General features: G+C 42.0%; 2 protein-coding genes across 2 annotated transcripts in view; both read right to left on the bottom strand.

Annotated features, from left to right (window-relative positions):
• Positions 1-691: 691 nt before the first annotated feature.
• cdc42ep4a (CDC42 effector protein (Rho GTPase binding) 4a) lies at positions 692-12,161 on the bottom strand. Its single transcript, XM_083931668.1, has 2 exons — positions 12,028-12,161; positions 692-2,352 (listed from the first exon to the last, which is right to left on the bottom strand). Exon 2 carries the CDS (start codon positions 2,252-2,254, stop codon positions 1,202-1,204), a length of 1,053 nt encoding a protein of 350 aa, XP_083787794.1. The 5' UTR covers positions 2,255-2,352; positions 12,028-12,161; the 3' UTR covers positions 692-1,201.
• Positions 12,162-17,428: 5,267 nt separating this feature from the next.
• The window catches only part of sdk2a (sidekick cell adhesion molecule 2a), a gene marked incomplete at its 5' end in the record, with an annotated part of 91,970 nt that continues 83,555 nt past the window's right edge, over positions 17,429-25,843 (bottom strand). Inside the window, 7 exons of the mRNA XM_083931009.1 lie at positions 17,429-17,864; positions 19,542-19,671; positions 23,108-23,252; positions 24,193-24,333; positions 24,815-24,979; positions 25,070-25,195; positions 25,307-25,468. Of these exons, the coding sequence (XP_083787135.1) occupies positions 17,448-17,864; positions 19,542-19,671; positions 23,108-23,252; positions 24,193-24,333; positions 24,815-24,979; positions 25,070-25,195; positions 25,307-25,468 (1,286 nt within the window). The 3' untranslated portion in view covers positions 17,429-17,447. The remainder of the gene's footprint in view (positions 17,865-19,541; positions 19,672-23,107; positions 23,253-24,192; positions 24,334-24,814; positions 24,980-25,069; positions 25,196-25,306; positions 25,469-25,843) is intronic.

Here is a 25,843-nt window from a genome sequence, read left to right as displayed (position 1 = left end):
GTTTTGCACATAAAAAGGCAGCCTCTGGACTAATGAGGATCTTTTACACAGTTCAGTTGCAACACTACAGATGCTCGGATGCACAAAAAAAAAACACGGAAGGAAGTGGTTATCAGACTCTTTTCAGTCTTAACTTGAAATGACAGGAAGATAGCGAAGTCATGTCAGTTATTGAAATTTTGTAAAATAATCAGCATTATGGCTTTAGGGGGGAAATTATAATCTGTTCTTTAGAAGAAAAAACAAAACAAACAAACAGTGCACAATCCCTCTCCAGTGTGCTGCACACTACTCTTCTCGCCTCTGGCTTCCTGTAGTAACACCATGCTTTATAGTTAATGCGGGCCAATATATCTCCATTAGCTTAACCACCCTGCTTTTCTCTAATTTACACTGAGGCTAAGCCTATGTGGCGCCCACAGTGAATTAAAAACAGAAGAGAATTTTGGTTTTGGGCTTTGTGGTCCAGCTTTACAGCAGGAAATGGCAGCCGCCTTAGAGCAGCGTCGCAAGGACCCTGAGTTACATTAGGGAGAAAGCTCTGACAGATCTATGGCACTTTACAATAATATTTTCAGATGAAAAGGGCTCATGGCAGGGGTTCACACTCCAGTGACAAACACAGCCCCCTTTATTGTGACAAAATACCCACCAGTGATCCTGTGCTGACAGAGACATTCTGTTCAGCTCAGGCCTCATGATGTCCCACAGCCAGTGAGAGAAAGCACATGAAGAGAGGCAAACCAAATTTGCAAAGCACATGTGATGCGTCAAGTGAGAGAAAAGAGAGAGCAAAAGCGTGAACTGAGCTTTAGTTATGGAAAGTGTTTGTCCTAAAAGTTTCTTTCTAACGCGTCCTCCGTGCTTACTTCTGGAATGTTCCATATTCAAAGAGCGCTCTTCCATGTTAGTTCACTCAGTGTTCAAAGTGAGTGACGGATTGGCAGACAGCAGAGGGTAAGGCTTTCTGTCAGATGGAGTTCGGGCTCATCCAAAAGGAGCAGTCACTATCTCCTTGCAGACCTACAAAGTGAGAGCCCTCTATGTTCTTCATAGTCCCATTCCCACAGTACCCGACAACAGCATCTTTTTTCTGTTACAGTGCAAATCCACACTGTCAAAGGACTTGCTAGTTTCACATCAACCCCTTCCAGAGCTCTGTCCTATTTTTTTTTTTTTTTTTTTAGAAGACTTCGAAGTCTCATACACGAATCTCATCATCTTCATCCTCTAAGAAAGAGGAGAAGTTGCTCTCCTCCTCAGGCGGGGCACTGAAGGTGGCGCTGTCTGTATCTCCTGAGTAGGTCTGGCCATTTGGTTTCTCATCCAGGGCAGCAGAGCCAGAGCTGGACATGGAGCAGCTGTCTAGATGCTGCAAGTGTTTTGGCCGGGTCTCGGGAGTATACTCCGGGGTATAGGTCCCTCCACTCTCAGGCCCCAGATCTACAGAGCCAGCTGGATGCATAGAGGCCTGCTGCTGCAGTTCTGTGGCTTCTTCTTCCTCCAGCTCCTCCTCTGATGCCTCATCTTTTTCTCTCTCCACACTATCCTCTTCCTCACCATGGGTGCTGAGAGGTGGTGAGGCCCGGCCCTCACTGCTCTTGCCCTCCTCGTAGCCAAGATCGTCATCCTCTTTCTCCATCACCCCCAGGATGTCACCCAGCATGGAGGGTCCCAGGTCGACATGGAAAGACATAACTGACTCAGCGTGCTTCATGCCACCTCCATAGTGGTGCGAGCTCTCTGGAAGCTCAGTCAGCTCCCCAAAGCTCTGCTCTTCCAACTCCAGGAAGTGAGCAGCTGTAGCTGCGCCTCTCCCAGCCATCTCCCCGTGGTGCTTTAAAGGACTTGAAGACAAACTCTTTGCCACCATACTGTCCCCTCTGTCCTCATCGTTGAGGAAGGGCAGAGACATGGCATTCTTCACATAGGTTGGTGATCCACCAGGGGTCACCAGGGTGTTGTCGCTGTGCTGGTCCACTCTGGTCACAGACTGGGAGCGTTTGCTGCTCCTGAAGGTGCGAGACAGGAGGCCGGGCCGGGGAGAGCGGGGGAAGAAATTGTTCTCAGGGGGAGGTTCCCCTGAGCGTGTGCTCAGAAAGGAGGTGTCTCCAAATGCATCGCCACTGCGGCCTACATGCATGGTGTGGCGAAAGTCGCCCAGTGGAGCGCTGATCATCTCCCTGGTCAGGTCCAAGCGTGAGCGACGCTTGGTCTGGGAGGAGCCAGATACTAGCTGTTTTAGGATTGGCATGGTGGCTTTGTTTTTGCAGAAATATCTTTCAACCCCAAATATGAACCTTGTTAGAGACCTTGGTATTGACGCTCCTCAATTGCAGTCAGTCTTGGAACCTGAAAAATGAAAATAGAATAAATTATACAGAACATAAATATATTTTTAATATATAAATTAATCCTTCAATTAAATGAAGAAAATAGGAAATTTGTCAATCTCCATGCCAAACACATTTACTGAAAGACAGCAATTAACTGCACAGCATCCACATAACATTATGAAGACTATTCACATCTGGCATTTTAACCCTTATAAGTAAATAAAAAACGTTTCTAAGAATTTAAAATGTTCCACTAATTTCAAGAGTTGAAGCTACCAATTATGCAACTCCATAATGATAAGCAGCACTCTTCTAAAATCTCTGTGAGATGACCTCTGAAATGCAATGGAAAGAAAAACAGGATTCTGCTTTCACTGCATTATAATTGAGAGCAAAACACCAACCACAGACCAACATGAATCGGAGAAGGATAGTTGAGGGCTGCCGAGGACTTTTTGGCGCGTAACTCAACTTTGACTGCACGGCATTCAGTATATGACCGAAAGCTAATCTTCTAGTCACAGACAAAGTCAACTAAACCAGAACAATAATACCCCACTCAACAGTCAAAGCACTGTTTTGACAAATGTATATGAAAATGTGATCAGAGACAAGAGAAATGATAGACAAGTCTCACTCTCTAGCCATCTTCTTTTTCAACAGCAATGTTAAGTCCCTAGAGTTTTGTGACTGACAGTTGATAGAAAACGTGTTTCTGCATTATTGAAACATGCAGCCCAGACAGAGGAAACCTCACCACAGGCTGACAGCTAGTCATGGCTGCTTCCGCAGGTGCTGCACTGAAGGACAGAAGCTGGGTGTCTCATTAGTGATACATCCCAGCATATAAAATACACATAAAAAGAGCACAGTTGTGGTGGTCTGCAAAGAAATGAGGTGCAAGCTGTTTCTTCAGACAGACAGACATTAGAAACACATGCACCTCTGATTTGTGGGTGGAACGTCTCTATGGTTACAAATAAGCAGGCCTGGAGAAACCGCTTACCTTGCCGTCTGCACCTCTCTGTCTTGCACATAGTGCCTCTTTCTTTGTTTTCCCACAATAACACAGGAATATCATTAAAAGTCAGCGACTTAATCTTGACTTATGATTTCTTACAGGCAAGCCTTCAAGATATATTTAAGTCAGACTTGTTTTTGGTAGTAGTGCCGTGGGGAGATTTTGGCTGTTTAATGTGGCAGGCTTTTTAGTGTGTTGACCTTGTTCTTCTGTCTCCGCCCCCTGTCTTTGCCAGCTGAGCCTCTACTCTTCTTCCTGTTAATGCCCTCACCTGCTTTGGTTTCCATGGAAACACCCTCCTGCAAGCAAGCAACAGCGTTTCCTGTCTGGGGCTGCGGAAGGCTTCAGGTTTCATACAAGCATGCAACACATGGCCTCCTTCTGTGTCAACCAAAAGCTCATACAATACACACTTTTAATGTGATGTGTCTGTTACGTTTTCACTCATTCACTTCATGCATGTTATGTGTATTTTTATTGGTAAAAATGGGACTTATATATACAGAAATGTTCCGGAGCTGAAACGGAGGTATCTATTTCGAGAGAATCATATATGTGTATGATTACAGCATTTTTGACTGACGCTTAGAAACGATGTGAAAACTTTCCATGAACTCCAAGTTTTTCCTTGCCAAAACACACAAACAAGAACACTTTTTTTTCCTCACAGAGACATGTTTATTATTGAAGCTGCATGTTCTGATTTGTTTTTTGGGGGGGAAATAATGATGGGGAAATAATTCACACCCAGACCAAAAACAAAGTTTTTTTCTATCTAGTTAGCTTCTGGGTGGCATAAACAGGCAAGGAAAAACAACCAGCAGATGAAACGTGTGGGGGGGGGGTATCTCACTCCTCCAGGCCAGGATCAAGCTGAAAAGCTCAACAGTGCCCATCGCCTGGACATGGATGCAGAAATGTGTTACAGACCACCAGGCACAAGGCATTGTTCATCAGCTGAATCTAAACCAGATCCGGCACAGGCCTTTAGCGGTTAATTCAAAATCTGATTGAGATTCCTCCTACATATTTATAGCTTCGTGTGTGCATGCACATGTGGGTGTACATGTAAATGAAAAAGTGGAGAAGGGCCTGAGAAGGCAGCAGATATCGTGGGAACGGCAGGGTTACAGCGGGGGGGATTGACTTTATAAACAGACTTTCACAACACTCAGGGTCTGGCTGAAGCAGAGAACTCACTGGAGACACAGAATGTGGGACAGAAACAGAGGGGAAGAGCAAATGAGGCACATCTGCATCTTTTCATTTGGACAGTGAAATTTGACACCGTTTACACCACTTTGAAAGACCTCCTGAGTGACTATTAATTCTTAAGATGACTGACCAGTCTTGATGTGTGGATGTGGTATTTCCCAACTGCTGTGTAAAAAGCAGCAGTGCATGCATGCATACAAACTGTGATAAACTTGAGCACACTGGGAACATTTCCAAACCGTTGCAAATACTGCTTCACTTTCTCAATCTCATCTTTTCACATCTGTTAGGGTAAATGATATTCCAACCCATTTCCCCCAAATGTATTTATGTCATGGGAAATGTAATGTTAGCTCTGTTTATAGATCGCATAACTAAATTATCAATATAAATACCTAGCCGCCTGAGTCTAGGGAAGCCGTTTAAATATCGTACGGTTATAGCCACTACTTTGTGAGAAGAAAATACACACCCACATCTTCTGAGGGAAGAGAACAGAAATAATGTCAGGGGTAAATAGAAATGGATTCTTTGAGAGTGTTTAAAAAAAAAAAGTGGGGAGGGAGCACTAATCAGACTGATCCCTCGGAAGAATTTTGAATCTCAGAGGAAATGCTGCAGTCATTTTGGAACACTAGAGAGAAATGCTACATCACGGGAAGTAAAAAACGGAGATCAGGAGGTTTGTAAGGTTGTACAGCTCAGCTAACAAACAACACACATATTTAAAAAAAAAAAAAAACAACAAAAAAAACATCAGAAGACTGAATTTATATGTGCGACACAAGACTCCGGTTAAACCTGGATAATTTGTGTTTAAGACGTTTTCACTTCATTTCAATTCTCTCATAGTAGGCCAGTCTACACGAATACACAAGAGATCACTCACAGACACACACTCAAACATGACTAATGAACCATTTCCCTAATTGAGTATTGAGGGATCTTCTTCCTTGTACTTAATTCATTCAGTGTGTATTCTACTGTCTGGGAGAGTGTGGCTGCTGCAGTGGTGGGGTTTTTTTCTGTCTGCCTCATTTGAAGTCACTGACCTGGATGGACGCATGACCTGAGGGTGAAATGACATTGGGGGGTTGGAAGCCACATGCACCCAAATCTGTGTGAAAAAGAAATCCCTCCTACTGACATTTCAAATTGCTCTGTCTGTTCTGATGATCATACCATTTGTTCATGAAAACTCTCATTCGTTACCATATGTTTAAGTACAAAACAAGCAAGATGTATTGTTTGGTCTCACAGACAGACAGACAGACAGACAGACAGACACACACACACAATTAAGCAGACAAATGGCCTCTAGAAGACAGGTATGAGCCTACAATTCAGTTAATGGGGCTGAATGTCTCATTTATGAAAGGAGCAGCCCAAGGACAAACAATGTAAACCACATTATCTCTCAATCATACGGACAGTGAACAACAGACATCAAGCGGATACTGCCCTCTGAGATAAAGGCAGTAATGAGAGAAAACACACGGCTCTAATGAAAAATTACATATAAAAGGCCGATTGCTCAAATTGTCCATTTTAGTGCACTCTATTAGCGGCATACCGTGCTTCTGGTGTTTTGATTCTGATCAAGTTGTTGAGCTACAGTTTATCTCGAGTGCCCTTTTGCCTCAACGCCACCCATTTTCCATGGCTCTGTGCACCATGTGCTTCCTATACAACAAGAGAGCCAAGGGGTCATTTTGATCAAAGTGTAAATGCTCTATGGTCTAAAGAGCAAGGCAAATCCAAATCTGTAACTGTGAAATGCTGAAAATGACGGGGAAATGCCGGGTATTTCACACCAAGCTTGGCCGGTGCTTGTGACCAGCTATTTTATAGCATGTTGATCGATAGAACTGAAACAGTTAGTCAATTAATCGGTTATGGTTGACTGAAATAAATTAAATCATCCACCAATGCTGCAACTAACGATTATTTTCATGATTAATTAATCGGCTGATTATTTTCTAGATTAATCGCTTGGTCTGTAAAATGTCAGACAATAGTGAAAAATGTTCATCTCAATTTCAAAGTCCAAAGTGATATCTTTAAATGCCAAATATATTCAGTTTAATATGATATGAAACTGAGAAAGGCAGGACATCTCTGTATCTGAGGGAAGAACAGGATTTTCCATGAGAAATTACAGTTACGATGAATCCAGTATTGAAATAGTTGCCGATTGTTTTTCTGTTGATTGACTAATCAATTAGTAAACTAATCGTTGCATCGGCCACTGATTGATATTCAATTAATCCTTACAGTCGTTTTTTCAAGAAAAAAATGCTAAATGCAGGAGTGTTAATACGACAAAACAAGACATTGGGCCCTGGGCAACTGTGATGGGCATTTTTCATTATTTAGACAAAACTCATCAATCAATTGAGGAAATAACTGACACATAAATTGAAAGCGATCATAATTATTAGTCACAGACACAGAATGTTATCAAATCAGAAAGATCAAAATGAGATCTTTCCTTAATCATAAAGGAAATGAATAAAACACCTCAATACTAATACTATATTCCTCCACAAACAAACCAAGAATAATGCCTCTGAGGAAAAAGGAAGAAGATAAAAAGCCAGCCGGCAAAGAACTCACATATCAGTGTTTTTGCCGTCCCCACTCATACCTGGCAGGTTGGTGTGAGGCAGTCTGTTATGCTAATTGTCACACCTCACCCAGCAGGACATTCTGCTCAGTAAGGATCAAAGCACAACAGCTTTTTAGACCTTCCTTGCTAATAAAAAGTGCCTGTAGGGTTTGGAATTTGAATTGATATCAGTGAATACTAAATCTGTAGCTATCATTAGATCAGAGAGTGGAATATTTGAGGTAAGTTAAGTTTAAGTTTAAGTTTAACAATAAGAGTCAATATACTGGGTCATGATTATACAACTAAACAGACTGTTAATCCATATAAACAGTGTGGAACTGTAGCTGCATTATCAATAGGCCAACTATAAAAGGCTGTTTAGCTGTATTCTCATATGAACTCGGGACACTGTCTGACAAATTATGCCCGGACATTGTTTCTCTTTCTTACATGAAGCACACGGCGGGGGATTGACCTTGTCAGACTTGTTCTCACTAACTGTAAATACTCTGTTTGGTTTAGGCGAGGGGTAGCGCACGGGCAGGGCATGACATGGATTACACAGTAGACACATAGCCGGTTTGTAATGCAGGTACCCAAGTCTCTTGACGTTCCTTGGTGATTTCGGCGGACCCTTACCAACCGAGAGTTCCTGAATCTCGTCCTCTCCCCAGTTAGACATTTTGGTTGGCGCCTTTGTGTACATGACCCTTCTTCTTCATCCTTGTTGTTGGCTGTCTTACGGCATACAGCGAGCCGCCCGGTGGAAACATGTCCAGCCGCTCACTGTGAATTCTCTGCATTCACATATGGGCTCAATCAGACATTACATAGACTTTGTAAAGTCTGGTAAAGTCTATGTAATGTTCAATCCAACTGATCAGTTTTATTTGGACTGGACTTATTAGTTAAAAAAGTAGATCAGAAAACCTAGTGAGAAGGACAAAAAATTGATGGACAGATGATGACCAGGACAGAGAGGCTTTTCAAAGAGCTCTGATAGCCAATGAAAGGGTTCCTGGCAGAGAATAGGCCTGCAGCGAGTCAGCTCGACATGTACCAGATGACCTCTGATACCCGACAGGAGATGACTCGTCTCTTTTACATTTACAGCCGACACAGCCTCCAGACAAGACACTCCATCTCTTTCTCTCCATCCTCCGCTTTGGTGAAACTGACAGCTTTTATTCCAGGCACAAACAGCGGATGGCAGACAAGAATGCCATACTCGGCTTCCAGAATGAAAAAGTGTTGTGTGGCTTAAACAAGACTGATATTCGACATTTTCATGGCTATACAATGCATTTTTATACACAAACAATGTTGTTTATTTCTGCTCTGTGTGCTAACGTCTTTGATCGGAACAAAAGTTACAGACATGCGACTGAAATTACAGTCAGAACGGCTCAACATCATCGTCATCTGTGTACTGGGCATGGCAGCTAAACACAAGTGGAGGGTGGAGGGAGCGCAGACAGAGAGAATGAGCAGAAAAGAGGTTGAAGTTGGCGACACACAAGAGCATGCCAGAAATAACCACTTTATATTATTTTGAATTTGTTTTTGGTAATGCTAAATGGCTAAAAACCTTCCAAGCCTTTTCATTCTTGTCCAGCTGGACCTGCAAGGTCAAAAACTCCGGATGATTAATAACTGCCCCTGTATCCACAAAAGACGTCTGAGCACTTATGTTCACACAGAACTGCAAGAATCTGACAAATTACCACTGAGATAAGTGGACAACACCAGTGACCTCAACACAAGCAGCCCACTGCTTCTCAAAAGCACAGATTATACAGGCACAGCCACACATGATTTAAGTGTTTCACAGTGAAATGTGTTAGCGTGTCACAGGGTACGCCCACAGGAAGGGCAGGGAGAAAATAAGGGAGTAAACCCTCCCATCTCTCCAGAAATCTACTCAGCCTGCCCTTCCTGGCCACTCACAATGTAAACAAGGCCTCCATGTCCTCCGTCATACTGTATTACTGATGGGTTAACCAAACAAACACAGTTCATATCTCCATCAAAACACAAATGTAATAACTTACAGGGCCGTGGGCCAGTGCTGATATTGTGTGTTCAACAACTAAACTAACGGGAACATGCATTAGTACACGGAGGACCTCAAGTTCAGCGACATTAATTCATTTTAAAAGCTAAACACAACTGGATCTTCTCCGCAGCTGATAGCTGAGTCACAGCGGATGACAGATCCTGCCAGGTGTCCACATTGCCACCAAGGACAGGCTGTCACAGATCAGCCAGGTGTCTCTTAAAGCGCTGCAGATAAGGTGTGAGGTGAAATACTCGAGTGGAAAGCTCCTGAATGGAAAGAATGCGGGGAAATTATGGGATCCAGAGAAGTGCGAGAGTGCCATAATTATGGGGGTCACAACAGCAGAAAAGCAAGACAAGGCTCATGCTGGAGGGAAGCAAAAGAAGTAGCTATCAAACCGTGAAGATCTCTTTTTTGTCAAAGGTGTTATTCTTTAGAAAATACAAGTAGCCACTCAACTTGTGAAATGCAACCATTTTACTCTTGAGTGGATAATAGGTGAACTGTGCATTGGTTCTTTCTCAAAATATTATATCCAATTATTGGATTCATACAAATCATATTACCAAGCAGCCAGGGTTCAGACAGAGACAAAAACTCACTTTACAACAGATACCAATGTCCTAATCAGCCAACATAACATTTGTGCAGTGTCATTGTCTACTGCTATGCCGATATCAATGCATCCAATATTTAAACAGGGAAACAGAATGGAAGAAAACAAAACATTTCCTCTGGCTCATAGTACCAACCTCAGTCTACCGGGTCACAATGCAAAGCATGCTGCATCAGACCAGAAAACAATGCCCCCAAACAAAAGACACAGGAACAAACACAGCATTCACACACTGAAATATGAGACGCCCTTAGGATTTGATGTTGGAACAAGGTTATAAAAAAAGGTAGGTGGCAGCGTAATTAACTGTTGCTTTATGTCAAACTGGCAGACCATAAATTGTGAAGGGGAGAATGAATTTCTTTCAACAATTAGCAGATTTTCCACTGAGCTGGAATTTATACTTAACATTTTCCGGCCTGTGGTAGTAACAGTGCACACAATGACAGCAATGCAACCAGTTACTTTTTCTACACATCCTTAAATAATAAAAACATGTAACGTCCTCTAATCCAGCAGTTTACTATCACCATCCTTAGAGGCATTCCAGGAAAAAAATAACAGTTTATATTGGTATTTCCTGGAATGTGAAAGGGGCTGGACAGGACGCACACATTGCCACAAATGAGCACACAAACTGCCGACATGTTCAAACATGGGTACAGGACCATATATTCACTGGCCACAAATAACACACTAAATATGCACTTCAGCACCACTGCAGAAGAATTATGAGATGCGGCGTCCAAAAATTAAGGTGAGGTTCATAAACTTTCTCACTTTTGTGAACTAAATTCTGAGCAGGCTGTGTTTGCTGGGCTATGAGCCAGCAAATGCTGTCTACACTGTGCTGGGTCCAATAACAGAGTGGTTGGCACAGTGTCCAACAACACACGTAGGAAGGATAACTTTCACCTTCAGGCACTAAACACATGTCTCCTGCAGGCAATTAGACACTTTGTAATTTAAGGAACAGAGGAAAGTAGTGGGAGCAGAACCTGTGCAGGCTGGTTGAGAAATGTGTCGCATGTTGGGAGAGGCCTTTCAGATGCACTTCTGGGGAAAAACGTAAGCAGGATAAGTTTGAGACACAAACCGCTTGGTGACGAGCCTTGCTTGTTTGCTGTGTCGTCAGCCTAAATCCATGGAAGATTTCACAAAGCCCTCTGTTTTGGTTGAAACAGGTCAAATGTCACTCGAAAACAAAGGAAACCACCCAATTTGCCTCTCAAGACAGAGACCCCTGATAACACTCTTTCTCAGACAATTGCTGAGGAGTTCCTATCAGTATGGTGGTGATGTAGTGATGGCCTACAGACATGCGGCCTATCACTGTACTATCCCATCCAGTCAATGAAGTCATCCGATGCCATTTTGCCAAGCAAACTGAATAGCACTGCCAAGTAAACAGACTCAGCGATACGTGGGTAATCAACTGGACAAACAGGATGCACATCGACTGCATGATGGGGCAGAAAGTATGTAATGTGTGATTTTTTTTAAGTCATCAGATCTTTTAAACCCAGAGCCAGAATCCAGTCAATGTGTGCCAATTTCACCCACTCTTGACTAAGTTAACATAATGTTTCCAAATGTATCCATTTTGAGGAAAAACCTGCCTCTATTACATGCACTCAGAATTGCAAAAAATCAAACACATTGTTGGCCTACTTTTGAATATTTTGAAGCTCCTCTGTTATCACATGAGGCCTGTGAGAGTATTCCTTTGGTGGAAGGTGATAAGTAAATATAAGGAAGCAATGCATCAATTCTAGATACAAAGCATTCCCAAATAACCTTATAAAGACATTAATAGGCTATTTTTGCTGACTTTTGAGTTTTGATTTTTGAATTCTCGTGACACCAAAAATAAATCCTTCAGAGACTAGAAAATACGTCTTCCTAATTTGACAGCACTCTTGCATTTATCAGTCTAGTCATGCACTCACATTACAATGAAGCCGTGATTCAGGGTGGGTCAATGGCACGAGAACAATAAGTAGCTGACCACAAAAGCGTCAGCTGCCTCGCGCACTGTGCGCTCTACTGAACCGCAAAATAAAGCTGCTCTGTTAAATACATATTTGAGCTGTACAGACAAATACAAACGGTACATCGTATGTGGTGCAGTTTAAGCGTAAGTACAAACATTGAAGTGCATACACTTACCGAGCATCCCCATTCATAAAGCCGGGTGCTGCTTCACTTTTAGGCCCCCAGCAGGTTGACAATAGGAGCGCCTTCATGAAGCGAAAGGAGACGTAAAGCGCTTCAGATCAAACCCTCGGGAAAATCCAAAAAAACTCTGTTACACAGACAGTTCCTTTTTTTATATATATAAATATACAGTATGTGTGTATATAGAAATGATACTGATGCTGTCACCGCATCCTCAGAAGCGGTGCTGCTGTTCTGAAGCGCAATAACTCACTACAATGCGTCCTGCTGCCTCGGCAGTGTGCTTGAACACGCCCTCTTTGCATGTCTCCTTAAAGACACAGGCTGCCAGTATGGGGCCACTTAGAGAGGCTAATTTCCGCCAGTCTGTGTCATAATCACACATTATGAAAAGGAAACTTGATAATCAACCACAATATAAACTTCAATACCATCGCTTCCTGGTGTTTCAATTTGACTAAAAGATAGTAAAAGACTACAAAAGTATCAGTGTTATCCTTTCTACCAGAGAATTGTGTTCATGGGCCTTCACTTCCGCCTTGTGATATTAAAAAACAGCTGATGAAAAGCTGTGTCATTAAGAGGGGAAAATGCATTGATAGTCATCCTTTCTCAGAACACCACAGTGTAGGAGAAAATAATATACTTCATGCAGTGCCCTACTGTAGATAAGGAGGAGACACCTCACTAATTTTATGTGGAGAACAGAATACACAAGATAGCGAGGCTAATACGACCCAGTGACAGTGCACCTCTTTGAGCAGGCAATTATGCACTTGTAATTTAAGACAAATCAGGATGTCCTATGCATGGATTAAAGTGCAATTAGGATGTTGAAAACACATTTTAGTCAACTTATTTACACATTGAAGTACCTTTTGCGATGGAAATGAGTGGGAAGCAGCGAAGGTACACCCCAAGGCTGTGCATGTTCACCCTGAGCTCAAGAGAAAGGAATGTGTGAATGGTTGACAATTATCAAAGGGCAAAAGTCTCGCTCCTCCACCACCTGGACAGAATGACTATTCACTTTTGTCTTTTACAGACGTGTAGTGTAAGCCTATCCATCCATGCTGTTCTCGAAAATCTCTGTAATGCATAGTGATTGTCCATCACACACATTAAAACGTTATTTCCTGTCTTTGGCTATATTCCCAGTGTGATCTCTCTGTCCCACCAGCTAATGGGAGAAAAGACATTTCTGAATTTGACTTCAGTGGCCTTTTGTGCAGGAACAAGCTCCACTCAAATTTTACAAGTTGCTTTTTTTTGCCATACCCACACCCTAAAAGAAGCCTATCAATGTTACCACTCTCCTATCATAACAACTCTCTCACGCTTCAAACCTGGTTGTTGAAATCTGGTTAAGATAGAAAATCGGAGAATGCACTTCAAAACACTGCAAAAAAACCTGTACTTCCATTGGGAGGGAGTAATCACATTTTCCTCCTGGTACTTACCCTTGCTGTGCTGTGTGAACACACCCATTTCATGCATCCAGAGCTCATTTAGTTCTTTGCAAGAAAGTTGGAAAAAACATACTCCATGGCAGGAATGTGAACTTCTCAGCAACCTATCAAGAGGATAAATCAGTTCTAGGTGCTTCTGCTGGAGCAATACTGCAGCAACAGTCTCCTTCTGTTGCAGCTTTGTGCATTGCATTGGCAGCTTTGACAGCCCTGTCCAGTGGTACATCAGAACAGGGTGCAGTGGTGTCAGCCTTTGCTTCACCAATTCCTAACTATGTGTTTGATGTTTTTGAATCTTTCATCCTTTCCACTCTCAGTTGAGGCCTTTTGGACATTCGGGAAAATCTTTAACTGTCTGGCTTTTGGATAATGAGGTTTCTTCCAGTTTAAACACGGGACCTCTTTAACCTTTCAGTTCTGAATTTGAGCAATGGTTTACAGTTTTATCAATCTGGTGTTATGTATCTCTTTAGTATGGACCCTGACAGAAGATCAGATGATGAAATGATTTAAATACTGCATACAGTTCATTTGTCAGATCTTATAAACCAAATAAGTGACATGTGCCCTTTAACCATTCTTTCCATGTCACAAAAACCCATGAGAATGTGAGTGGTGGTGGCCATTTACTATGTATAATTACAAATACCATGGCCAAAGTTCTTGATAGGGTTGATTGGTTGAACACGTGCACATTTTAGCTGTGGGGAAACTGACCAATGCTCACAAAATGGATTAAGATGTGAAATCACCATTTCATTGACGGTCTTGACTGCCACGAAGAAGCCTGAACTGACTGCATACTGATGGATATGTGACTTGTGAGTGAAAAAAACATAAAAGCAGAGGACTTTAAAGCTACTTTAAAAGCTGTAACATCCAATTTCCTTCTGTATCAAACATCAGGATTTTGTCCTCATTTTGGAGTCACCAGTCAGGCTGAGTTAGCTGTGCTGCAAATGTTCTCTGATCCAATCCAAAAAGCACAGTCAGAATTAGGACGCATTCAGTATAAGTCGGTCCCATGAGGAAATACTGAACTGAAATGTAAAAATGTGAAAGATTTGCTGATGTGAAGCCATTTGTGTGTGTGTGTGTGTGTGTGTGTGTGTGTGTGTGTGTGTGTCTGTGTGTGTGTGTGTGTGTGTGTGTGTGTGCCTCCTTGCAGTGAACTGAGTGAAAGTGAACAATGTAGCATTGAGTGTGAGGAATTACCATAATTTTCAGTTGTAAAATAGAATTATTCAAAATGTTACAAAGCAATAGGCTGTATTTAGTTTTAGAAACTGAGCTTTAGCTTTGTTGAAGAAACACATTGGGCTATAAAGTATACATGTGATAGGACGTGATTTCTCCTCTGCAATTCCAGACATCATGCTGTGGAATACTTTTAGGAAAACCTTTCACATCATGCCACTCAATGACCCAGAAGTAATCCCATTTGCATAATGATCAATTATCCATATCTGACGATCCATTCACTTTTGCAAATTTAACGAACAATGTCAATTGATTTCTCTCTTTTTTTTTGATGAGGGTAAATAACAATGTTCCAGCACCAAAAAACTGTACCCTTGACTTGACTTTTTCTTTTCGCTTAAAACCTTCCAGCCTGATCCCTCTGTTCCTCCCTCCTTTGACTTGCTTAAGATCAATGTTTTCCGGCCTGAAATAAGGAGATTACCCAGACCCAGGCACTCTCTCCCACCATCCCCCAGCTTTTCAGCATGCATGCACCAGATCAGGTTCTTCTTCAAATTCTTCCCTGTAACTCATGCTCTTATGCATCCCAATTATGGCTCTGTTGTGGCTGAGAGAACCAGGTTATTTCTGCACTGTAGGATAAAGTGTCACCTATAATCACTTTGTCTTTCAAACCATGCAAATACTGCACGTCTACTTAGGACAAATGATGACAAAAGTCCTGTTTCAAAGCTTTACCACTCTCTCATGTTAGAATTATGTCACTTGCCTTTTTGCCAGTATAAATGAATCTATAGAATACATTATATTCTAAAAGTTTTGGATGAGGCATGAAGAAAAAGCCATTAAAAATAGAATAATTTATTTCAGAGCTACCATGAAAAGGTCCATAATGTTTCTTTCATGATGTATACAATGATTTTCACATTGGAAATTTGAGAGATGATAATTTAGAGTCTAAGTTTATACACTATGGGTCCACCTCCACCACAGCAATGTCCCATTCATCTTTTGTAAAGAACCAGCATATTCAAAAGAGTTATAGAAAACATATCATCATATCGTATGTCTGTACAGTGAGCATAAAACACATGTTCAGTCATCACATCAATGCCATGTTACATGGTAACATGTTGAAAACACATAACATCACGGGACGATACTTGGTGATGCATTTCAAGTGCAGTGTCCTGTTGCTGTCAATGATTACATAAAGGTTCTTAGATAAACATACTAGATAACCTCTTCGCCTCACATCAGTTTTTTTATTTTGGATTTCTTTTACTGTCTGAGTTTCATGTTGTCTTATTTTTTTGTAGTCTTGACAAGAAAACAGAATTCTTAAAAATAAAAGTGGAGTTCTCGGTTTGATCACTGTTCTTTATGTCTCACTAAATGGCTCAAAGACAGCTATTCACTTCTTTCTTTCAGCTAAAATGGAAGGAGTTTGTCTGTCCTTCGATTTTCTTTACAACTGTTCATCCGATCAACTTCACACTTCTGTATTGCTGATGACCCAAGGAAGTGCAGTGCTGAATGTAAGCTCTTGAGATATATGGAACCAAACAAATAGTCTGTTTTTCTAGATCTGGCTACAAAAAGGATAAAATACAGGTATTGTTTGACTGGGAAAGTTTCATTACTACTTGGTACTTGGTACCTTAAAAGGTATTGAGAATCGATACCCAGCCCTAGTGAAGTGTACAGTTTTTTGAATGAGTGCTTCTTGAGAAAGCTGGAAGCAGCAATACCGGAGGCCAAGCGTTCAGCCTGTTTCAGACCAGGCAGGTTTTCAACACTAGGAGCTATTAATAGTATAATGCTTGATGTGATTGTGATGGGATATAATCTTTTGAACCAAGAATATTTGTGCTTTTGGTCCTCAGTCATATTTTGTGATAACATAAAAGTAATTAGATGCAGATTATGAAAGTTGTCTTAGCTTGTATATCTACTGACATGAGTACCGGCACGCAATCAACACATCCCCCAGACTACCATAAAGGTGCCACAATGCTTTAATGTGATTCATAACATTTTCACTAGTGATGTTCTGAAAATGTTTAGCTTGAAGCTGATTGATATAAATATCTGGTAAACAATGAGACAAGTACATATATTAACACATAATGCAGTTCCAACAATGATTAGGCAGAGTGAGAAAGTCAAAGGCAGCCGAGGGCCACGGGGACCACTAGTGCCTCTCTCCAGGTCAGAGTCCATTTCTCACTATCAGTTTGTCCTTTGTCCAAACATTACATTATTCCATCAGAGTTGGTTTTTCCATAGTCCAGTTGCAGCAAGCCAAGTGGTCCATACTCTCTATGGTTCTAAGGTGGTTGTTTTTTCCATAAAGCTCTCATATTAAACAATAATACAGTGTTTTAAAACAAGGTTTTCTTTTTTCAGAACCTCGGGTACTGTTCTCCCTTGTTTATATGTACCTCAAATAAATGTACTTAAGCAACGCATAAAAAACTTTCAAATGATTGTCTTTTCATAAAATACATATCGCATGGATTTACCAATCATACACGCTACGCACAATCATACACACACACTCTTCACAGAGGAGAAAACGCTATTCAAGATGCCTGCAATGCTTAATATTGAGCAACAACCCTGTCAGTTTGACAGAAAAAAAGAGAGAGAAAAAGAGCAAAATACAAATAAACCAACAACAACAAAATCAAAGACTCGTCCTCAGGGTCCTGTTGTCATTGGAAGGAGAGCTGTGTGTCAAACAAAAGAGGAGAAGCCTGCGGTAGGTGCCTGAGCGGCACAGCCCAGGCTGCTGGGGGGCCGGTAGAGGGTGCTGTGCTGGCTGGGGGGTTCGGAGGACAGCAGGGAGGGGGTGGGAGTCCGGCTTCCTTTAGACCTGAACAGAGTGCCCTGACCCTGGCACTGGGGCTGGGGCTGTGGGGACGGGGCGCTCTGGGGGAGGAGAGGTGGCAGAGGGGGCACGGGTGGCGGGTGCTGCCGTGACTCCTGCTCCACCAGGGGCTCGGGCTGGGAGTAGCCGTACGCTGGTGGACGAGAGACGCCCTTCTGCTGCCGCCGCCAGGAGTTGTAGTAGGTAGGGTCACTGATGTAGTGGTTGACAAAGGAATGGGTCTTCTGCCGGCTCTGATCCATTTCGTATTCGCTGTCGCTGCCCTGTGAGTCAATCAGGTAAAAGAGTTAGAAGACTGAGAGATAACTAAACAGACTCATGTTAAGGATGTTTACTACAGAGACAGCTACATTTCCATGCTCTCAAAGCACAGCTAATTCTAATACAGCGTCTTTACTGTCAAACGGCACAATACTGGGTCATAACACAGCGGGATATATTTACTGAGAAACAACTGGAAAACTATAAATCCGAATGCAACTCTACGGGGCAGATAGGAGCTTACCCATAGCTCTGTGGAGCACAGAAGTGATAATTGTACACAAGAGTGTCCTAGAATTAGACAGAAACAATGTTTAGGACTTGTTTGCATTTGTTGTAATATTAAAAGGTCCCATAGTGTACAAATTAGTTTTTCACGTCTTTTTTTAAATTATAAAACATATTGGGGTGCATGGAATGAATACTGTGAAGTATCAAAACTCTGATCTTGAGTGAACCTAACAATGAGAAAAATATATCCCCTTTAAACCATCAGTCTCGCAAGTTCTTGTGTTTGTGTGGTTGAACCCTGTCATTGTTCCAGCAATCCGAACTGGCTGAGAAACACAAACAGTTAAGAAAACAGAGAGCAATTTACTCTCACAGAAAAGATAGCACACTTAGCACGTTTGTGTGGCTGACAAGTGCCTGCCCATCTATTGCTCTATTGAGATACTACAGCTTAACAGATGTTGAAGCACCATTTATTTGCACAAGTGGCAGGCATACAGTGGGAGGCTATGCAGGGGAAAAGAATAACACCAGTTTGTGTCTCCCAGGGGAGCAGTGTTTGTTCAAACCGAGTTGAACAATGTTTTGATTGTGCAGGTACCAGATAAATTGGCCAGGGAGACCCGGCACAAGGCTGGGAACACAGATGTTCACGATCTGCTGCAATCAGCTTCTCTGCCTCTTGTATCCATCATCCCTCATCACTTCTAACCTCCCTGTCCCTTTACTTGACCTCCCTATTCAATCTAACACACACACACACACACACACACACACACACACACACACACACACACACACACACACACACACACACACACACACACACACACACACACACACACACACACACACACACACACACACACACACACACACACACACACACACACACACACACACACACACACACACACACACACACACACACCTGTTCAGATCACCACATGATGAGCTGAGACCCAGCAGCTCAGATTAATACAGCATTTCCTGTTTGAGGAAAATTAATTAGTTGTAAAGACATTTCATGACACACGAGACATGAGAATTGGCCCCGTGTCTACTTCCCATGGGAGAACTCAGTATTAAAAGTCAGATCCAGAGATGTCAGCCATGACTAACAGAGGTTATTTAATTTTGAGGTTATCCACTTGAGGCAAATGTCTCGCTGACTGTCGTTTTGAGAAATTCAGCTTCATAAGTAGACAGCCATGTAGTTTTTGTGTCGAGAAAAGCAATGATTATGCCGGTAGACAGTGAATGTAACAAAAGTTAAAGCAAACAGAATAAGAAAAGTACCTTTTGAGTTTGGAAAGGTTATGACTCTGCCCTGGAGGACTTTGTCACTTTGAGAAATTCAAACAGTTGAATTTTACTTTCTTATTTAAGGTCATTGCTTATTCCAGACGTGGAATGGACATGGGCTTCAAGCCAGGGTCACTGCTTACTTGAGAGTCAGAGATCTCAGAGGGTTTCTCGGTCAGACTGCTGCTCTCTGCTGGGATCAGGTCATTGTATTTAGTGCTGACATCCTCATCTGAATAGTGCAGGCTTCCAGGACTGGGTCTTGGTGGAGATCTGGACGGATGGAGAGACAGAGAAAGAGCATCTGTGAGATAGAAAGCAAAATTGAGAGAGCTAAACATGTTGCATTTAATCATCATCGTTTTCTCCCTTTGGGAAACTCAAACAGATTTTCTAGAGCTCTCTCTCTTCCTCAAGAACACATTTGAGTAAAGATAAAAAGCCTTGTCATTCCTGTGACTGACACTACTCTCATGACTAATAGAAGACTGCAAAATAGTTCTGAAAATGAAGAAGCGTCAAATCCTACAGGGGCTTCAGTGGGATCAACATGCACAGATTGAGCACAGTCATTGATTATGAAAACCATAGCTTGGCTCAGACTAGCTTCCCCTAGTGACCCAGGGGATGAGGGGATAGTAACAATAAGAAATGAAAAGGGGATGAAAAAGAATCAAAGAAAACTGATTTAGAAATGGGTTACTTAAGCAATAGCTCAGTCTAAAGTGAAGGGAGCTATTGCTTTTAGAAAACAGTTGCAATATGAAACATATAGACAAATTCCAATTTAAAGAGATTCTTATTAATATAATACACCTTCCTGTGTACACTGGCTGCACATACTTAGGCGGTTGCTATGGAGTCACACAATAACACAAACAAACTAACCAATTTAGGTAGCGGTAGACCAGCAATTCCTGTGCTCTGTGAGGTAAAATTATTGTTGTCAAAGGAGTCTAGAGGCTTCGAAGAGAGCATAGATAACAGTTTCAGTTTCCCATCAGTCAGGGCTGGCTGATGGCGAGGTAACATGTAATATTGAATTGTGTAACAGAATTAGACATCATAGCCGTTGGATGTGGTCATATACCACATATTTGAATCAATAAGATGGCTTGATTTTAATTAACAGTTTTAGAATTGTGCATTGCTGGAAGAAAATATTACACAAAGCAGGGAAGGGATTAGAATTGGTCTTATCCCTTTCTATTTCCTTCTGGTCTTTGAAAACTGTCAGTTGGGAGCTTTTGCAAGGGGCTGAGTTCAGCAGGAGTTCAGCTCACCTCAACCGTCATGCAACGCACAAACAGGATCCTGCATGAAAACATATGAGCATCTTCATGAAAGGATTCTTTGTGGTGATTAAAGCTGAATGGCTGTACAGATCAAGGCAGAGATTATGACCTCCTGCAGAAAAGCTGCATAACTAAGCATGTAAATAACTTTTTTGAGCACAAGTTAAGCAAAAGACTCACAGCTTCTCTTAAGTCCAGCCATTGAGTCTATAGTGAAGCAGAGAAAAACATCTGTGCAGACAATTATTTTTCTTCTCCTGCAGTAATGACTGCTGCTGTGTTCAAGATCTGAGGGTATTGAACTGGATGGTCAAAGGGCAGAAACTGGACCACTACCATCACATCACTGAGCTACATCAGTGGGCTTAGTATGTAACTCAGGCTAACGCAGCATTAAGAGATCAGTTTGCTCCGTTTTGTATTCAGAAAAAAAGACTAAAGAATAAAATAAACTAGGGATGGCATGAAAGTAAATGTTTAAATGATCTGAAATGGAAAACGTTGTGGGGCAGAATAAAACGATGTGATGTCAAATGTAATATTAAGGAATAAGGCAGACAACCTTGAAGGCCTATCACATAAAAATTAATATGTTCTGAAATATATGCCGGAGCTAAATCACTAGGAATGCCAAGAACAGGAAGCTTCGAAGACATAACATGACAACGGCCATGAAAGGGTTGACACAACAAAGAGACATCTCCTGTGGGTTAAAGGGGATGACGCGAGGGGGCGGACTGTGAAAAAAAAACCTCCATCTATTTAGAATTCAGAAAAGGTTGAGTCAGACATTAAAAGGATGGGGCCACGTGAGTGTAAAGGGAGGGGCGATGGATCCTGCTACCGATCACACTCCAAAATGCTGCTAGTGAGCTTTGAATTATTTAGGAGCACTGTATTTCTTGATTTGCCTTATCTGTCTCATCCCTCACCCTTTCAAATATCCCGTAGGGAACCCTCCCACTCTTCCTCCTCAGTCCACAGATCATTAGCAGAGAGTACGGTACCAGATTGGAGCTCTTCAAAAGAGATGGAGCAACTCAACACCCTTTGATCTCCTTCTTGGCCTCCTTGGTCAAGCAAAAAAACAGCACAGATTCCCCTGCTTTTGATGCAACCCTTCTATCACATTCCACCATAATGTGCAAAAAGCAACTTTTTTGTGACAAGAAGCAGACACTCTCAACCACGTGACCACCCAGTCCAGTCTCTCCTTTGCTTCTTGTGCCGCAAAGTTTGCAATTCTTCTTATCTAATATTTACCTAAACATTACCAAAGAGCCAGCCTGCCAAAGTCCTGCTGACGGGTAGAAGGACATGTTGTCATACCAACGGTGTTGTACTTAATGTTGAGACAGCTCTCACAGCACTGCACTTGAGAAAACTCTGGGCTGTGGGCCAAAATAAAATGGCCGGCTTTGACCCATAAGCACCCTTTGTCTAAAGTGGTGATGGACAGACAAAGAGCAATGCACAAGCTCATGAATGCTAATAAGCTGGTATTGTGTTGTCCCCTTATATAAATTGTTGCTTTACACAAACACTGAATGTCAACGAGGAGAGCGGAAGGAGGCACAAATCAGCAGCTGGGCTCCTAGAGGCTTGGTTTGTTCTCTTAAGACTGACAGACTATTGTGAGGGAAGCGGGGGAACACACTCTACTACATTATTAATTCCTGTCTGTATCATAAGTAACACTTATGTAACACTGAATTAAAAGTGGGGTTGTATGAGGTACTTATCCATAGTCAGTGTATTACCTACAGTAGATGGTGCCCAATTTGGAGAAGCAGGCAGGAGTCCCGACACCTAAGCTAAGCAAAGTACTGTTGTGGATGTACCTTGCCATTAAACTTGTTCTCATCAAAGCCGCCACAAAAAAAAAACAATTGCTGGATTGCCGCTACCTCAACAATTTAGTTTGTTTGTGTTATTGTGCGACTTTCGGTTTTTAAAGGGTTAGGAACCAACAAAACTAACAAATAAACAAATCAAGGCAGCTGTAGACCAGCAACTTGTAGGTTAAAATTACTGTTGTCAGTGGAGTCTGGTGGCTTTGACAAGAGCATAGACGATGGCGTCAGTTTCCCCCCTATGAAATATAAAACAAGGCATTCTGACGACAATGTAGAGTGTGAATATATTCTAAATATAGCATATACCTAAACTGATATTGTGTTTTCTTAGATGAGCTTTTTTTTGGGTGGCTAATACGTTTAGCTGCTGCCCCTATCTGCAGTAGAACATTGTCTCTCCTCCTGTTTGCTTCTCCAAACTACTCTACTGTAGGTAATGCACGTACTATGGATAAGTACCTCAGTCAACCACTTCAAAATAAACTTGGGGCATGCCAACCACAGAAAACAGTTTGAAAACAGTTAGCTGAGCACCGTGGTTGATTGTCAGTGCCTGACCGTGTGTAGATGCCGTTCTTGCGGCAAAAGGAGTTCTTCACAGAAAGTCGTCTGTTGTTCAGTTCGAGGGTTGGGAAGCGTCCTTCGTCCAGGTGCACCATCTCTCCGTGGGTCAGAGGCAGAGCTGTGCAGTTGGAGTGGTTGCCTGGACAGGGGTATGAGGACGACACTGTGTGGGTTGTGGGATGAAATAAGTAATTTGTGATCTTTAGATCTCAAATTATTTTCAGTCTTAAGGATAAGTTGAACACAACACAATAAAACTCAAGTCCTTCTTTAAGAGAAAGTTATATAAAAGGATTTGATGTACAAAACAAATTTAAAAAGCTGCCATTTGACAGTCAGTTATGTCTGTAGTAAAACAAACAGACGGATTAGCTGGGATTTTACTGGTCTCGCAAGCCGTGTTTTCTACCCCCCCCCCCCCCCCCACCAAAAAAAACAATCGCCTTTTTACCTGTCTGACCCCCATCTCCACTACTAGTTACTCCATGCTGCTGGGTTATTCAAAATATCATCCCCAGATGCCCTCACTTATACCTGCCAACCATAATGTGAAGTATTAACATTAAGTCTTGTAACATTGATTTACTTCCCCTAGCTTATGTTTCTGGGTTTCTATGAGCAGCAATGTCACCTGGGATAATTCACAATGATGAAAATCGGCTTCTAGATACAGTGGTGTGAGAGCCGCTGTTGTTATATAATTACTCTCAGCCTGACTAATGACCTGAGCATTAAACCTCTGCCAAGCCATTTATCCCAGTATTGATCCTGGCTGCAGTTAAACATGAACAATAATGTTTATTCACCTACCTGTGTCAGCTGTTTCACCGGTAACCTCTACTCTCATCTTTTCCCTGTCAGCCAAACAATGTTAAGAAAACCTCAGTAATTTGTCTAATTGTGTGAGCCTTCACAATCCCATTTTCTAAAATAGACTTTGGAAGTGCAATCGTTAAAATGCAATTCTCAGCGGAGCTGTCCAAGGGGAAGACAAATTCCAGTCGATAGCTTAAGTTGCAGAAGCAGAGAGAGAAACTGAGACATTAGCAGCAAGTTTAGCAAGCAGTCGTGATTCCTACCTGCATCTGTTTTTTTGGTGTATTTTTTACTCTGGCCTCGGATGATGAGGATGAAAACCAGGAGGAGGATGAAGATGAGGCCCACCAGGGCAATCACCACAAGGAACCACCATTCCTCATAGAACGGAGACATTTTCTGGGCTGAAAACAAAACAAATAGTGTACATTAATTGAATTAACAACAAAAACAAACAGTTTTGTTAAAGGTCCCATATTGTAAACAAGTGAGATTCCCATATTATTTTTGATGAGCAGGAAGAGAAGCTATATAAATACTGTGAAAGTATCAAAACTCTCTATCCACAAAGAAATGCTCACAGTTCATTTAAAGAAACTGTGCCTTTAAATGAGTCGTCAGGACTTGAATACGGTTGTGATGTCACAACTATACTATATATAGGCAGAAAGTGCAGCTACAGAGATGAGATCGCAAATGTGGAAAACCTGTCGACACTGACCAATCAGAGCAGACCAGGCTTTTTCGAGAGAAAAATTGGTCTAAACAGTGTTTTGAACAGTAAAGCATGTAAACACTTTCTAACCCAATAAAGTATGAACCTGAAAATTGGCATAATATGGGACCTTTAGCACATTTTGGCAATAATTTTTTAGATTTAAGTACCTGATATAGAGGGGGAGGGGGCGCTGGGTGATCCATAGCCATAGTCGTTGACTGCAATGACTCGAAAGTCATAGGTGACCCCCTCTCGCAACATGTCCAGGTCAAGTGCATAGGATGTCACTTCTTTAGGAATATCTTTGATAAGGATATCCCACAATCCTTCATCTAGAGGCAGTATGAGGAAATATATGAATTAGGATCACTTGTTGAAGTATTGGAACCCAAAAACTGTTAAATTGGCTATATGTGGCACACCAGAGGGTCTGGCCTCGATGACGTATCGTGTTATGGGTGCACGGCCTTGATCGCCACTGGTCCAATGCAGTGTTAGGGCAGTGCCATACCGAGATATAAAGGGTTCTCCAGGAGAGCCTGGGGCTCCTTGGGAAGACAAAAATGGTGGATAGTTAGAAAAAATCCAAATTCAATTCAATTCTAAAAATCCAATTGCTAAAATATATTATTGGCATGAATATACAAAAAGAGTCCTACCTTCTCCAGGCCCAGTAGTGATGTTGGCCTCCACCTCAGGGCCATAGGTAAGCGTTTTGGCCCGGATGCGATAGTTATAGGTGACGCCATCAGCCAGGTCTTTGATCTTCATCCACAGGGGAGCACTGCCTTTCACATCTACTGTCACTATCTTACTGACACCTGGAGTGCGAGGAGAGGAGTCTGTACAGGAAACACTAAGACTCTAGATGCTGCTTTCTACAAGCGAAAGATAGCAAAGCTTTTTTGCATATGAACACAGTCACACAGACAAATTCAGAATTAGAAGACTACAGAGACAGACTCACAGACTATCAGAGACATGCATATCTTTGAATATATAACAGAAAAGCTCTGTTATCCAGAGACCTTCTAGATATCCAGATAGACACCAGGACCTTTATGTAATAGGCCAATTGATATTCCCTGTATTAACTGCTCTGTTCTGCTTTGTTTTGGGTCCATTAGTTGATAGCTGGGGAACCACAGTAGCTGCAGCTCAGCATCAAACCTCTGCTCCCAATTACTTGACAATCT

Source organism: Echiichthys vipera (genome assembly GCF_963691815.1).
Source record: "Echiichthys vipera genome assembly, chromosome: 17".
NCBI lineage: Eukaryota > Metazoa > Chordata > Actinopteri > Perciformes > Trachinidae > Echiichthys > Echiichthys vipera.
The sequence above is the reverse complement of the archived record's forward strand: the minus strand, read 5'-3'. Positions and strand labels throughout refer to the sequence as shown.

Excerpts from the sequence above, each read along its gene's own strand:
- cdc42ep4a (XM_083931668.1), bottom strand. The coding sequence starts at position 2,254 with ATGCCAATCCTAAAACAGCTAGTATCTGGCTCCTCCCAGACCAAGCGT.